Source organism: Dicentrarchus labrax, unplaced genomic scaffold (genome assembly GCF_905237075.1).
Source record: "Dicentrarchus labrax unplaced genomic scaffold, dlabrax2021, whole genome shotgun sequence".
Lineage (NCBI taxonomy): Eukaryota > Metazoa > Chordata > Actinopteri > Moronidae > Dicentrarchus > Dicentrarchus labrax.
In genome coordinates this window covers 23,268,151-23,279,467 of record NW_026136719.1, presented here as the reverse complement: position 1 = coordinate 23,279,467, position 11,317 = coordinate 23,268,151, and the positions used below count along the sequence as shown (strand labels likewise).

Sequence of the window (11,317 nt, the reverse complement as noted above, 5' to 3'; positions counted from 1 at the left end):
CCTTCCTCAAGGGCACTTAGGCAGAGCTGGTGGATGTGACATCAGCCACCCTTCAGTCCACAGCTCACTAATGAAATACACCCAGTGCCAGGGGTCAAACCAGCAATTTGTCTCTAATCGGTAAATTTAGTGGGTTACACTATACAGAGAATAACTTGTGAAAACAATAATTATGGAATGAAAGGAGGATTGGTCAGCAGTCTGATCATTACATAAAGGCTTGCTTTTTTAATCAAAGATCCCCTTCCTTGAGTGATACAAATGTTTTTCTTGACCATCACTGTCTAGAAGTTGTGTAATTAAGGTAACTACATGGTGCTCTATTCTGTGAAAAATGTAACTAATTCATGAAAATGATGGCACATTTATCAAACTGTTCTTGGTACATATTTTATTGTTTATATTCATCTAATTATGATGATCATCGGACATTTAAGGGATGTGTCTTGCTCTTAAGTCTCATTCCTGCACACTAGCACAATTTAAAATAATTCTAAAATCAATGAGCATATGACTGTACTATGCTGCAATGTCCAGTATAATTTTGTTTAATTACCTTCATTTTAACTAATTTAAATAAGTTAATTTGTACATGTTTGCTTACTCTCAGAGACACTTGAGCAACATTTGAACCCCTTGAAGTGTAGTTGATGTCTGGTTAAAAGCTCTAAATGATTCACCAGAACCAATAGTGAGTTTAAGTGCTTTGAGTGTAGAGTCAGCCAAAAGTGAAATTAATATTAGCTCTCAGGTTATAAGATATTAAAAATGTGTAAACAGATCTCCTCAAATTATTTTTAAGACAAAAGGTCAAGTATTACTTTTAAGACATAATCACAGTTTAATGTTTGTCAACAGTGATGGCATGTCTGCATGCACAGTTATTTATTTTGGGACAGGTCCTCAAAAAGGCCTCTGCAAGAAAAAGAAAAAACACATCCTCATGCAAGCGAGGCCGTTCTGAGAGGGGAACCATGTTGCAGATTTATAATTCATAATTCTTCAGAGTTAATGCAGTATTCACATGATAATTAGTATTAATTTTTGATTGGCGCCTCGGGGCAGCTCTGCATTGTTGGGCTGAAGAACCTGTGCCATTATTACCTTATTAGTGTAACTGTCAGCCGCCTGTTTTATTTTACAAATGCACATCTTGTATTTTCTTATCAGCTGCTCTCATCAGCACAGAGCAGCAGTCTTGTTGCTTATCAGCAGCTTTAACAAGAGGCTGTGTCACTTAAATGAGGAAAGAAGCATCTCTGTTTGGACCAGTCAAAACAATGCTGGCGCCTCTGAACACACTGAAACATTTGGTCTGTAATGAATTTTGTCCATTGAAAACAAATAGAGAAAGAGGGCAAACGGCAACTATTTTGATTATTGATTTATCATTGGAGCTCATAAACGTGATGCTTTGTACTGTATAACTTATACTAAATATCTTGAGTTTTGTATTTTTGGTCGAGAAACCTGCAAATTAAATTGTGATGGAGATTTTTTACAAATTACCTTATTATTGGGAAAATAATAAGCAGATGAATCAATAAGGAATATAATCATTACTTGCAGCTTTGCCTTCGTGGTATGTGAATGCAGCTACCTCCGGGGTAAAGATGCAACTAATGATTATATTCCTATTCCTGACAAAGCATTGAATGCATTCTTGTGCTAACAGTCCTCGCTTTAGTCTTTTGCCAGGTGTTGCTCTGTTAGGGTTCTGCTTACTGACCAGCTGATTAATTCAGTTGTGTCACAATCTGCATGTTCTGTAAAGCACTCATGTTCTCACACCTGAGGGAAGCTTTGCTGTGTGAAGGAAGAGGTTTCAGCATCACTTTGGGGTATTTTACTAACAAGACAGCAGGTGCTCGACTCCCTGACCTGCTCCTTCCACCAGCTGTGTGTGTGAGTGTGTGTGTGTGAGCATGTGGAGACCAAATGGCAGACAACCAGAGCTCTGGGAAAACTGACCGAGCTTGGCAAATCGACTGGTGACTCTGGTGAACCAAAAGCTGCCTGCTCCCGCATCAGTCGGCTTCTTTCCAGAGGAAACTTTGAAAAGCTGCTTGTATGCAGCTGGATACTGAGGCCAGAGGGGCGTGCTTTTCTTCTTTTTTTTTCTCTCTCAAGTAAAAAAAAAAGCCCTCTAGATTGACAGCGCCTTTCATACTGTATTATCCAGCCTGGCTTTTAACTCCAGGAGAACTGTGTTCACAAATTGATGCTCTGCTCCTTTGGGGCTGTAGCTGAAACATTAAATTGTACTGAAATATTCATATGTGAGTGCATTTAGCTGAGAGCAATTGATGTGCGACTCCCCAGACGCCAGATGGAAATGTTGCAGGGCCCCAGCACGCGCTGGCAGACACCCTAAACTCCGGCCGGGACAGTGATTGTGATTTAGCCAAGGCTACCGAGTCAGACTAAGTTGAAGGCTACTGGAGTCAGGGTCCCAGTGGCCAGAGAATATTGAGTGTGTTGTGCTGCAAACTCCTTGTAGGCTATCAAGGATTTTAGGACAAATAAAAAGATATGTTTGAAAAAAATATCCCAGTAAGTGAACAACTTTTATTGGGAAACATTTCAGGGTATGGATGCTAGTCAACAAGGATTAGATATTAATGACTACATTAAAATGTTAATGCAGTTAGTATTGCTCTTGAAGTCCTTCTGTTCTATTCATATTTCTATATGGATTTATTAAAAAGCAGGCGCTCTGCAGTTGTTGCAGTAAATTGTATTTTATATTCTACCTACACTGTATTTTGTATATGGCTTCATAAATATTCATGCATTGTATTACACTATAAATAGCATTAGCAAGACCAAGCTCAGAATTAATATTAAATTCAATAAGTTTGCGTTTAGAACAGCCTTTGTCAGGGATAAAGAAAAAGAGGAATTAGTTATTTACCTCGATTTATACATATTTTCAGTCCCTCAGTGTACTTCCATCTCTTAAACTACATTGTAAGTTTCTGTAAATGTTTGGTCAGGATGTTTATGCATTTGCAACCATCCTTGAATATGAATATGTATTTTTGTACATGGTTTCAATAAGATTTAGAAACATGTTGAATCTGTGGCAGACATTTCCCTGAAGATTTGGGCTTTTTACTCAAAAATGTTTGCTAATTTACCCTTCTCTTAGCAACTCATGCATAACTACATACTTACACATTAGATTGCTGAATTAATTTTGATGTTCTGTAGATTATTTTATTCAGATCTTTGGAGCACAGAGTGATGTAGTGTCCCATCTCCCAGATGACTATCTCAGTTGTGTCCTCATGTTTATCACATGACTAACTAGCACAGTCTTCTTCTAATTGCTTATAACATATGCAGGAGCAACAAGACAAATTATCAGTATTTTTTTTTCTTTGGAAAAAACATTGAAAAAGCCAAAGAACTTTACATTACACAAATCAGACAACAAGGCAAGAAGCAGACTCTGAATTTATTTCTGTTCATAGTTTGTTAGTGTTCTTTTTATTAGCAAATTAAAAATGTGATTTACATTTAGTAAAAACTGATTTAATAATTAATATTATCTCTCAAGAGGACTGAAGTGACTGAGCTTGGTCACTCAGTAGGTCTTGTTTTCACTTCTCGTCTTTTTTTTTTATGTTGTTGACCCACTTTTATCCCAAGTAGCATATCAAACATCTGAAGGGGAGGGCACCAGAAGACAGAAGAAAACTGTATTTTTATGTAAATGCAAAAAAAAAAAAAAAAACTTCTGTAGCCATGACAACAGTCTCCTGAGTGGATTTCTTCCACCAAGCGAACCTTTGGATCCAGTGCACTTAAGAAATATGTTTCAAAAAGAGAACCTGAGAAGCTTTTTAAAGAATGATGTATAATTTATTTGTATTTTTCTCCTGCTTCAGAGCCTCTTGAAAGAGGGTCCTGTGTGAGACGTGTTCTGAATCTGTCAGACTGCAGCAGTAATGCAGTCACACTCCCCACATGTGTTTGTTCTCAATGAGATTGACCCTTTTTAACATATACCCAGCTGTTCGGTGCCATAGTCCAGCGTTTAAAATCTCTTCCACACACTTGAAAAGAAACATTCATAAACAAAACCACTTAGCATCTCATTTTAATGGTAGGACCATACTAGATGTTACAGTAGCTCTGTTTCTTTACCTGGTTGTTATTTTGATAAACTCACTGTCACTGTACTAGGTGACAATGAACTAACACCAAAAAACCCTCAAGATTTGGGGTTTTGGATTTTTGGAATTTCATTTGGATTGATATCTTCACCAGACTTTTCAGAGACACCCATCTTCCAACAGTTTGGTGGCAGATCTTTTCAACTTTTCAGCAATAGTTACAGTTTTCAGTGTGTTTCAGTTGCAGTCAGCTAACACTGTTGGCATTGCCAGGTTAGTTCTGCTGAGTCGTAAAAAAATGATAATAAAAATAAAAAATAAAATAATGTTGGAGTCTGACCATTAGTTCCACAGAACAGTGGTAGGATTGAAACATTAAACCTGCAATAAGTATTATTTGGGGGCAGCAGAAACAAGCTGTAAACATTTGCATATTTAACCTGTTAAGTTAATATGGGAAACGCATGCGCAAACAGGTTCTGTACAAATCAGATACAGAACAACATTATCTTTGATTTGTATTGACAGTCAGGTAATAAAAAACATCAACATCAGCCGCACATTAACACATACAATTGTTTATTGATATGCTTATATGCAACAAAAATAAGAGAAAGGGTAAAACATGCCTAAACTGTATAGAGGCACTGGTAAGAGACTCAATTCCCATAGAAATATTGATTATAGCCACTTTAAATTTACTGTGAAGAATAGTGTTGTGTGCCCTACTGGAAACAGCTTTATGAAGAATCTGTTGGGGGCAAGGACATACAAGGTGAATTTCAAACAGGTTCAGTCTCAACTAAACTCTTAAAAGCAGTTATTTGGAAGTCTAAACCAAGGTTAAATTAAAACTTAATATACTGACTCAGATGACATAGTAGTACCACTCTCTGCACTCTTTCATCACAGTGAAACATAGGGTGAAATAACTAGTGCAGTGACAGTCTGCTGCAATAAATTGCTTTAAGATTTTAAGATAACACCGAAAAAATTACAAAATATGACTGAAGGCTCATCTTTCACTGGCTCCCTTGGATTCTGTGGATACTGCTTGTAAAACAATACAAATTCACAATGGACACATTATCTAACATGACCCAACAAACTGGGACCTCCATGCTTTTTTGTGAATGAATTGTTTACAAATAACACTTTTGCTTCGTTTACTTTCAAAATGTGTGAATTGCAACATTATTTTTTTGAAGTAGGCTTTAAAAATCAAGGTTTAATTTTTTTAGTGTTAAGCGAGGTAAAATAATTTCTTCTCTTAATAGTAATGAGAGATTTTAGATCAGCTTTTCATACCTGCAGAATGAACACAGAGGATATTGTAAGTAAGGACAGGAGGAAGAAAGTCATTATTTTATTGTATCTGTGAGTCAGTAGATGAAAATCATATTTTCAGGCCTAAGAGATAAGATTTTTATCTCATCTCTGAGGCCTCTAGTTGCCCACAAAAGCCCTCTATGCCATGGTTGTCTCACAGCTTGGGGATTACACCTGGTAACTATTGATCCCATATGTTTTTAAGCCTCAAAAGAACATTAATGTATCACTGGTCCATGTTCCCTCTGTTAATGAGAATGAAAACAATGATCATGTAATGTTAATGCAGTTAAAGTGACTCCCTCTGTGCCATTATTAAAACATTTTAATTATTAAGTGTCTAATGGTCACTGCTAATTCACTTAGCTTCCTGTGAGTGTGACAGGGACCGTACCTCTCGGTTCGTCGGAGAGGTCCCAAAAGCAATTTACTTCTTAGCATCTCTCCTAAAGGTCTGCTCAGTGTCCCTGCCTGTCAACATTTAACACTTAAGTCAAGCTGTCCCGGTATGATACGTATTGACAAATTGGGTTCATATGAATCATTTAGGCTCACCTTTAATTTGGCCTTTAGTTGTAAAGGAAAGACATTTGGCATCACGCTTTGTGTACAGTTATTGGCTAAATTGACTTCCTACCGATATTTTTATCACGTACTAATAACGTGGCTTCATCTGTGAGCAGTGCTGCTCAGGGTGGAAGTTGAACCGTATGAGTTATCCCTTCTTTTACATGGCTGATTGAGTTGGAAGGGGTTCAGATTAAAGGCACAGCACCTCCACTTGAGACATTAATACCAAGGCAGCCGTGACAAATAGAGGCTGAGCCAGGGTTTGGCACCCATATTCAACAGGATTCCTTTGTGTGTGTCCAGAGCCAAGCAGATCATTATTTATTTAGTTGTTCCATTGCATGCGATATGCATTGTTGTGTTTGTAAACTAGATTGATGTGATGGGTCTAGTAATAACTAGAAGGTTGAAGATCCAGGTTATCAACTTACCTGTTGTCCATTTAAAAAAAAAAAAACTCACACACACAACACAATTGGCTGCTGAAAACATGAATTTGTTTTTTACAAATTTTATTTTAAGGATCAGGAGGATTTTAACACCAGGGTTACATAATTAGCCGGGTATTTATTTGCACCTCTAAATTTTCCTTATGATGGTCTTAAAGTAACATGAAAGGCTTGAAATTGCAAACAATTCTCTGCATTGTTTGGAGTAACTTTATTCAATGGAAGGTTTTACATTTTGTTTTATTTTACTATATCAGATTTATTTGGCAGTTCCATTGAGCTTTCAAGAAGTGATCATTAGTTTAACTTGTGTTTCAATACCAAACAATAACTTTCTATTACTGACAAGCAAACCTCCCAAACAACAATGCTGCTTCTCATTTATTTGAATTATTCTGTTGCATTTGAAAGCCTTTTTGCAAAATGTCTTATTAATTATAGTATGGTAGGATACTGAGATAAATGCAACAGAAAAAATAGGAAATTGAAATTTCAATATGCCAAGAAAGGCATTTTCAAATTGTATACATTTGTTTAACTATTTTTTTTCATGTCTCAAGGCTGTGCTGTTTCCTTTCAACATAAAGTATATTCTTGTAAACCTCTGCAATATCAAATCACATTCCCGACTCCCATGTCTTATCATTGTAAATACACTCACTACACTCACTAGAGAATGAAATAGAAACATAATTGGTAGAAACAAGACAACATTTGCATTTTCTTTGGATTAAGATACAGTTTTCGGACCAAAGTCTTTAGAGTACGGCTTACAGCTAGTGTCATTTGAATTCAGTGTCAATGCTTCAAATCAGTTACTCAGGGGGGAGGAGTCTTAAGTTCAGTTTTGCGTCTCCAAAAAGAGCTACAGACTAATTGTAAGGTCAGACTGATAATATTCTTCTGTGTACCACAACAGTATTTGTAGTCTCCCTTATGTACTGTGTCATTTATATGTGAATTAAATAAGCCTGTTACAAACAATCTTCATACCCACTTCTGCAAATTAACTACTCAGTTCTCCAAACTTAAAACACTTGTGTTGATAGCTTAATTGCAGCCGTAATAGTTATTAACAATTAAAACATTCTCTGGATACTTGTAAACATTTGACAAGCAACAAAATGGTACAGCAGTTTATCTTCTGAATAAATGATATGAAGAGAGTAATTAGGGGGTTGATTCCTCTCACGACACACTTACAATGACTTGACCAATTAGCAGTTGTTGTGACAGGTCTTCCAATGTTAATAACCTTAAATAATTTAGATTTTTCAAAATCATATATGCACAAAAGGAGATTATGCTAATGAAATAATGTTGTACAGTCAGTCTGTAACAAGGAGCTTGTAAGAAGAATGTATTTGATCAGCCCACTCAGTTTATCTACTTGCATGTTTTAAAGCATGTGTCGCTGTGTCTTATCCTGCTGAGTGTCTTTGGTACAGCCTAAAACATATAACATGATATATTAACAAAAGCCAGTAAACTGAAAGCAGTAAAGGAAATACTAACTTTTATTTTTGCTATTTCCATTCAAATGACAACAACTTCATTTGGCAATAACTTCCTCCATATCAAGTTTACAAAAGTGTCTGTAAACATTAAAGTGCAAAGAATTTGCTTGCCATTTAGGGCACATATCTTTTAAAGGTTCATGCTACAAGCTCACCAATCTAGTTTCATGTGAAGAATCCAGTCACTTACCTTTTAATTTCATCCACACAAATATACCCTACTTATATTTTATTTCAACAAGTAAAACAAAAATGCTATTCAATAAATTGTATGATGGTCCATGGTTTCAAATACAAACAAATAGGTGACAGAAAGGCAAAGGTTACAAAAAATTGGCTGTTTGTATAGTTAAGCCAGTCTTATGAACCCTGTGGCTGTTTGAACAAAGAACAGAATGATGTTTAAAGTTGATCATACAAATTAAAAGAAACAAAATAACAAGAAAATGCATTAGAAAACACTCCTTTTAACTGCTTGAAATTCCGAGAACACAGAACAGTGTCTTGGTTTGCAACACTGATCAGAATTAAAGTTTTTGTTCAGTATAGGCTTGAATGGCCCATTGCTGGTTTTTACTCATGTAACGTTCAGTGCATTTAGGACCTATTCAAAGTGAGAATTCCTGATGAAGAATGTGTCCAAGAACACATTAGACGCCCCCTTAGTGGGATGTTATAGTCTTTGTTGTGCTATATCTGGGCATTTCAGATTTCAAAAATCCATCAGTGAGGAACAAGGAAACTTGGACAGTATGGCAAAGGGCCTAAGAGTTCTTATTGTCATTTCTACTATTGACTTCTGAACACATCAGTGTTAGTTGGAAGCTAAGGCTCAAGCTTGCTCTTGATTGGCTAAGATTGGATTTACACAGCAACAGAAAAATCCAAATTTTAAATCTCACGTGGTCCCTTTCGTGAGGTTCGACCTGCCACAAGAGTTCAGATATATGCCAAACAGGATGGCAGTAAAAAGAGAAAAGACTTTTGTTTCTATGTATATGTAGCTTATGTATCAGGCATGCGCCCCAGAGGTGTGTCAGCTGGTCCCAGGAGCCGATACTTCTCCTCCAGGGACGGCTCAGTGGCACTGCCCTGCAGGTGGATCAGTGGCTTGGTCTGCAACAGCACACAACCCCTTCCCCGGACTCGCCTCTCTTCTTGGTTCCTGCGGTTGAAGATGTTTATTCTTTTGTCTAGCTCAGGGCTGGCCTTTTCTGAGCCAGTAGGGCTGGGAAGCTTAAGGTTGACAGGGTCCACTGCCAGGCCCTTTTGAGCAAGGCTGGAGTCCTCAGAGAGCGAGGAGAGTAGCTCCTGTACCACCATGCTGGGGTCCCTACATGGGTCCTGGCCTGAGAAGGTAGGGGGGCAGCAGCGGTGCGAGCTGTAGCTCAGACTGAGGTCCTGAGCTGTGCTGCTGCTGCAGTCTGTCATAGATGAACCTGGGGTGTGGCTACTCAGGCTGTGGGGGCGGGCCGTAAGGCTGCCACTGGACCGTGATATGCTGGTTGAGGCATCACTTACGGCGCTGCCCACCCGCTCCATAGCAAGCATCGGATTTGACTGGATGGGATGTGGATTGGTGGGGAGGTGAACGTCAATGGCTGCAGTGGTGATGATCCGGGCACCTAAGCCAGAAGCCCCAGCATCTTGAAAGACATTGTAAACATTTTTGGAAAAAGTTTTACAAGACATATAAAACAAATTACACAAATTTCTTTACACACCACAAGTGCATAACAGTGTACTTTCTGTCGGCCATATCTAGAGAAAACTTTAAAAGCTGTGAATGAATTATGCTGATGCCTGTGGTAAGGTTTGAAATATCTACTCAACAGATTTCCTATAACTTGTGACAGTAAATTTGAAGTGTTAAAGGTCCAGTGTGTAACATTTACAAATATCATTAGACAGAACTATGATTATATGAGTATAATCAGTTCAATATAGGAATATGTTTTTATTACCTTAGAATGAACCTTTCATATCTACAGACACCTTCCATGGAATCTGTTATGTTGAACCACCATGTTTCTACAGTAGCCCCAAAGGGACGAACCGAACACTGGCTCCGAGACAGGGGCGTGTAACCACCGTAGTTTCTCCTTTGCACTTGGAAGGGGTGGGTGAAGCGAGGGGGTTGAGATCTGCAACTACAACTACTGCTAGATTCCACTAAATCCTTCCATAACATTTGAGTTTACATTTAAATATACAGTTTTCCAGCTCTCCTCTGATTCTGTGTAAGGCTGGTCCAACATAAAACCAAAAACTGACTCATCAAATATCTTATATGCAGCTAAGTCTATGACCAAACCTATGAAGTTTTTTCCTATGACCTATGAATCAGCAGCCTTATAATCACTCAAAAAGACGTTTGAGTAGCTGCTTGACTTAATTTGATTGACATGTACATATAGTGGTGTATAATAAGGTCAGTGTCCATAGTCACTTACCACTGCTTGCTTCACTGTAGTATTGGCTGATGTAGTTGTTCATGTCATCATGTACAACTGGATCTGAGTTTAAAATAAAGAAATAAAAATGATTATTTCAGCAACTGTTCAGCGAGCTAAACCCAGTAGCACCAAGAAGCCAGCAGGCAGAGGGAGGAAGCAGGAAAACAGCTATAGAGTTAGAATATTTTTACATCAAACTCAGTGAATGAAGGATTTATTTTGATTGATTTATTTTTGCAAGAGTTGGTCATTGCTGGAACAGTGAAATGACAAACCAAGACTGCTTCGGTGAGTTTTTTTTGTGTGTTTTACACTGAGTCAACAAGGCAATTAGGCTATCGTGAGTCTCAGTTCAGAGAAGCTATTTGAATCTTTATAAGTTTACAAAAAATTAAAACGTCAATATTTCAAATTTAGATTTAAACTAATTTCTAATACTCACTATACATAAGACCCTAAATAAATATAGTTAGAAAGCTATTGTGGATTTGGGTTTACAGTGGCTTTAATGAACCTCAGCATCCTTTTGTGAATGCGATGCTTTTCCAATCATCCAGTCAAAATGATACCACAATAAAAAGCTTGTATGAGATTATATTATTGTAACCACTCAATTTCTTTTCTATTTGTCCATAATCTGATTGCTAACGACTACTGTACAAATCAACCTGATAACAGATTCATTTAAATTTGGTGAACTTTGCTGCATCTTTACAGAAAATATTAACTCCTAGGGGAAAAAAACCCTGATCCCTCCTACAATACCTCCATACATTCAGCTCTGATTCCTTCCTGTCTTTTTCACTACCACTTGACCATACAATAAAAGTCATGTGTTGTTGTGGTGTGCTTGCTCTTGTCTGTCATGAAATATT

The 11,317-nt window shown here is 37.4% G+C and overlaps 1 protein-coding gene across 2 annotated transcripts in view; it reads right to left on the bottom strand.

Moving 5' to 3' along the window:
- Positions 1-7,968: 7,968 nt before the first annotated feature.
- LOC127351663 (transmembrane protein 266-like) overlaps positions 7,969-11,317 on the bottom strand; it is a 50,728-nt gene continuing 47,379 nt past the window's right edge. For both annotated transcript variants that reach the window (XM_051379423.1, XM_051379424.1), the window contains exons 10-11: positions 10,440-10,502; positions 7,969-9,632 (exon numbers count right to left, since the gene is read on the bottom strand). In XM_051379423.1, the coding sequence (XP_051235383.1) occupies positions 8,992-9,632; positions 10,440-10,502 (704 nt within the window). In that variant the 3' untranslated portion in view covers positions 7,969-8,991. The remainder of the gene's footprint in view (positions 9,633-10,439; positions 10,503-11,317) is intronic.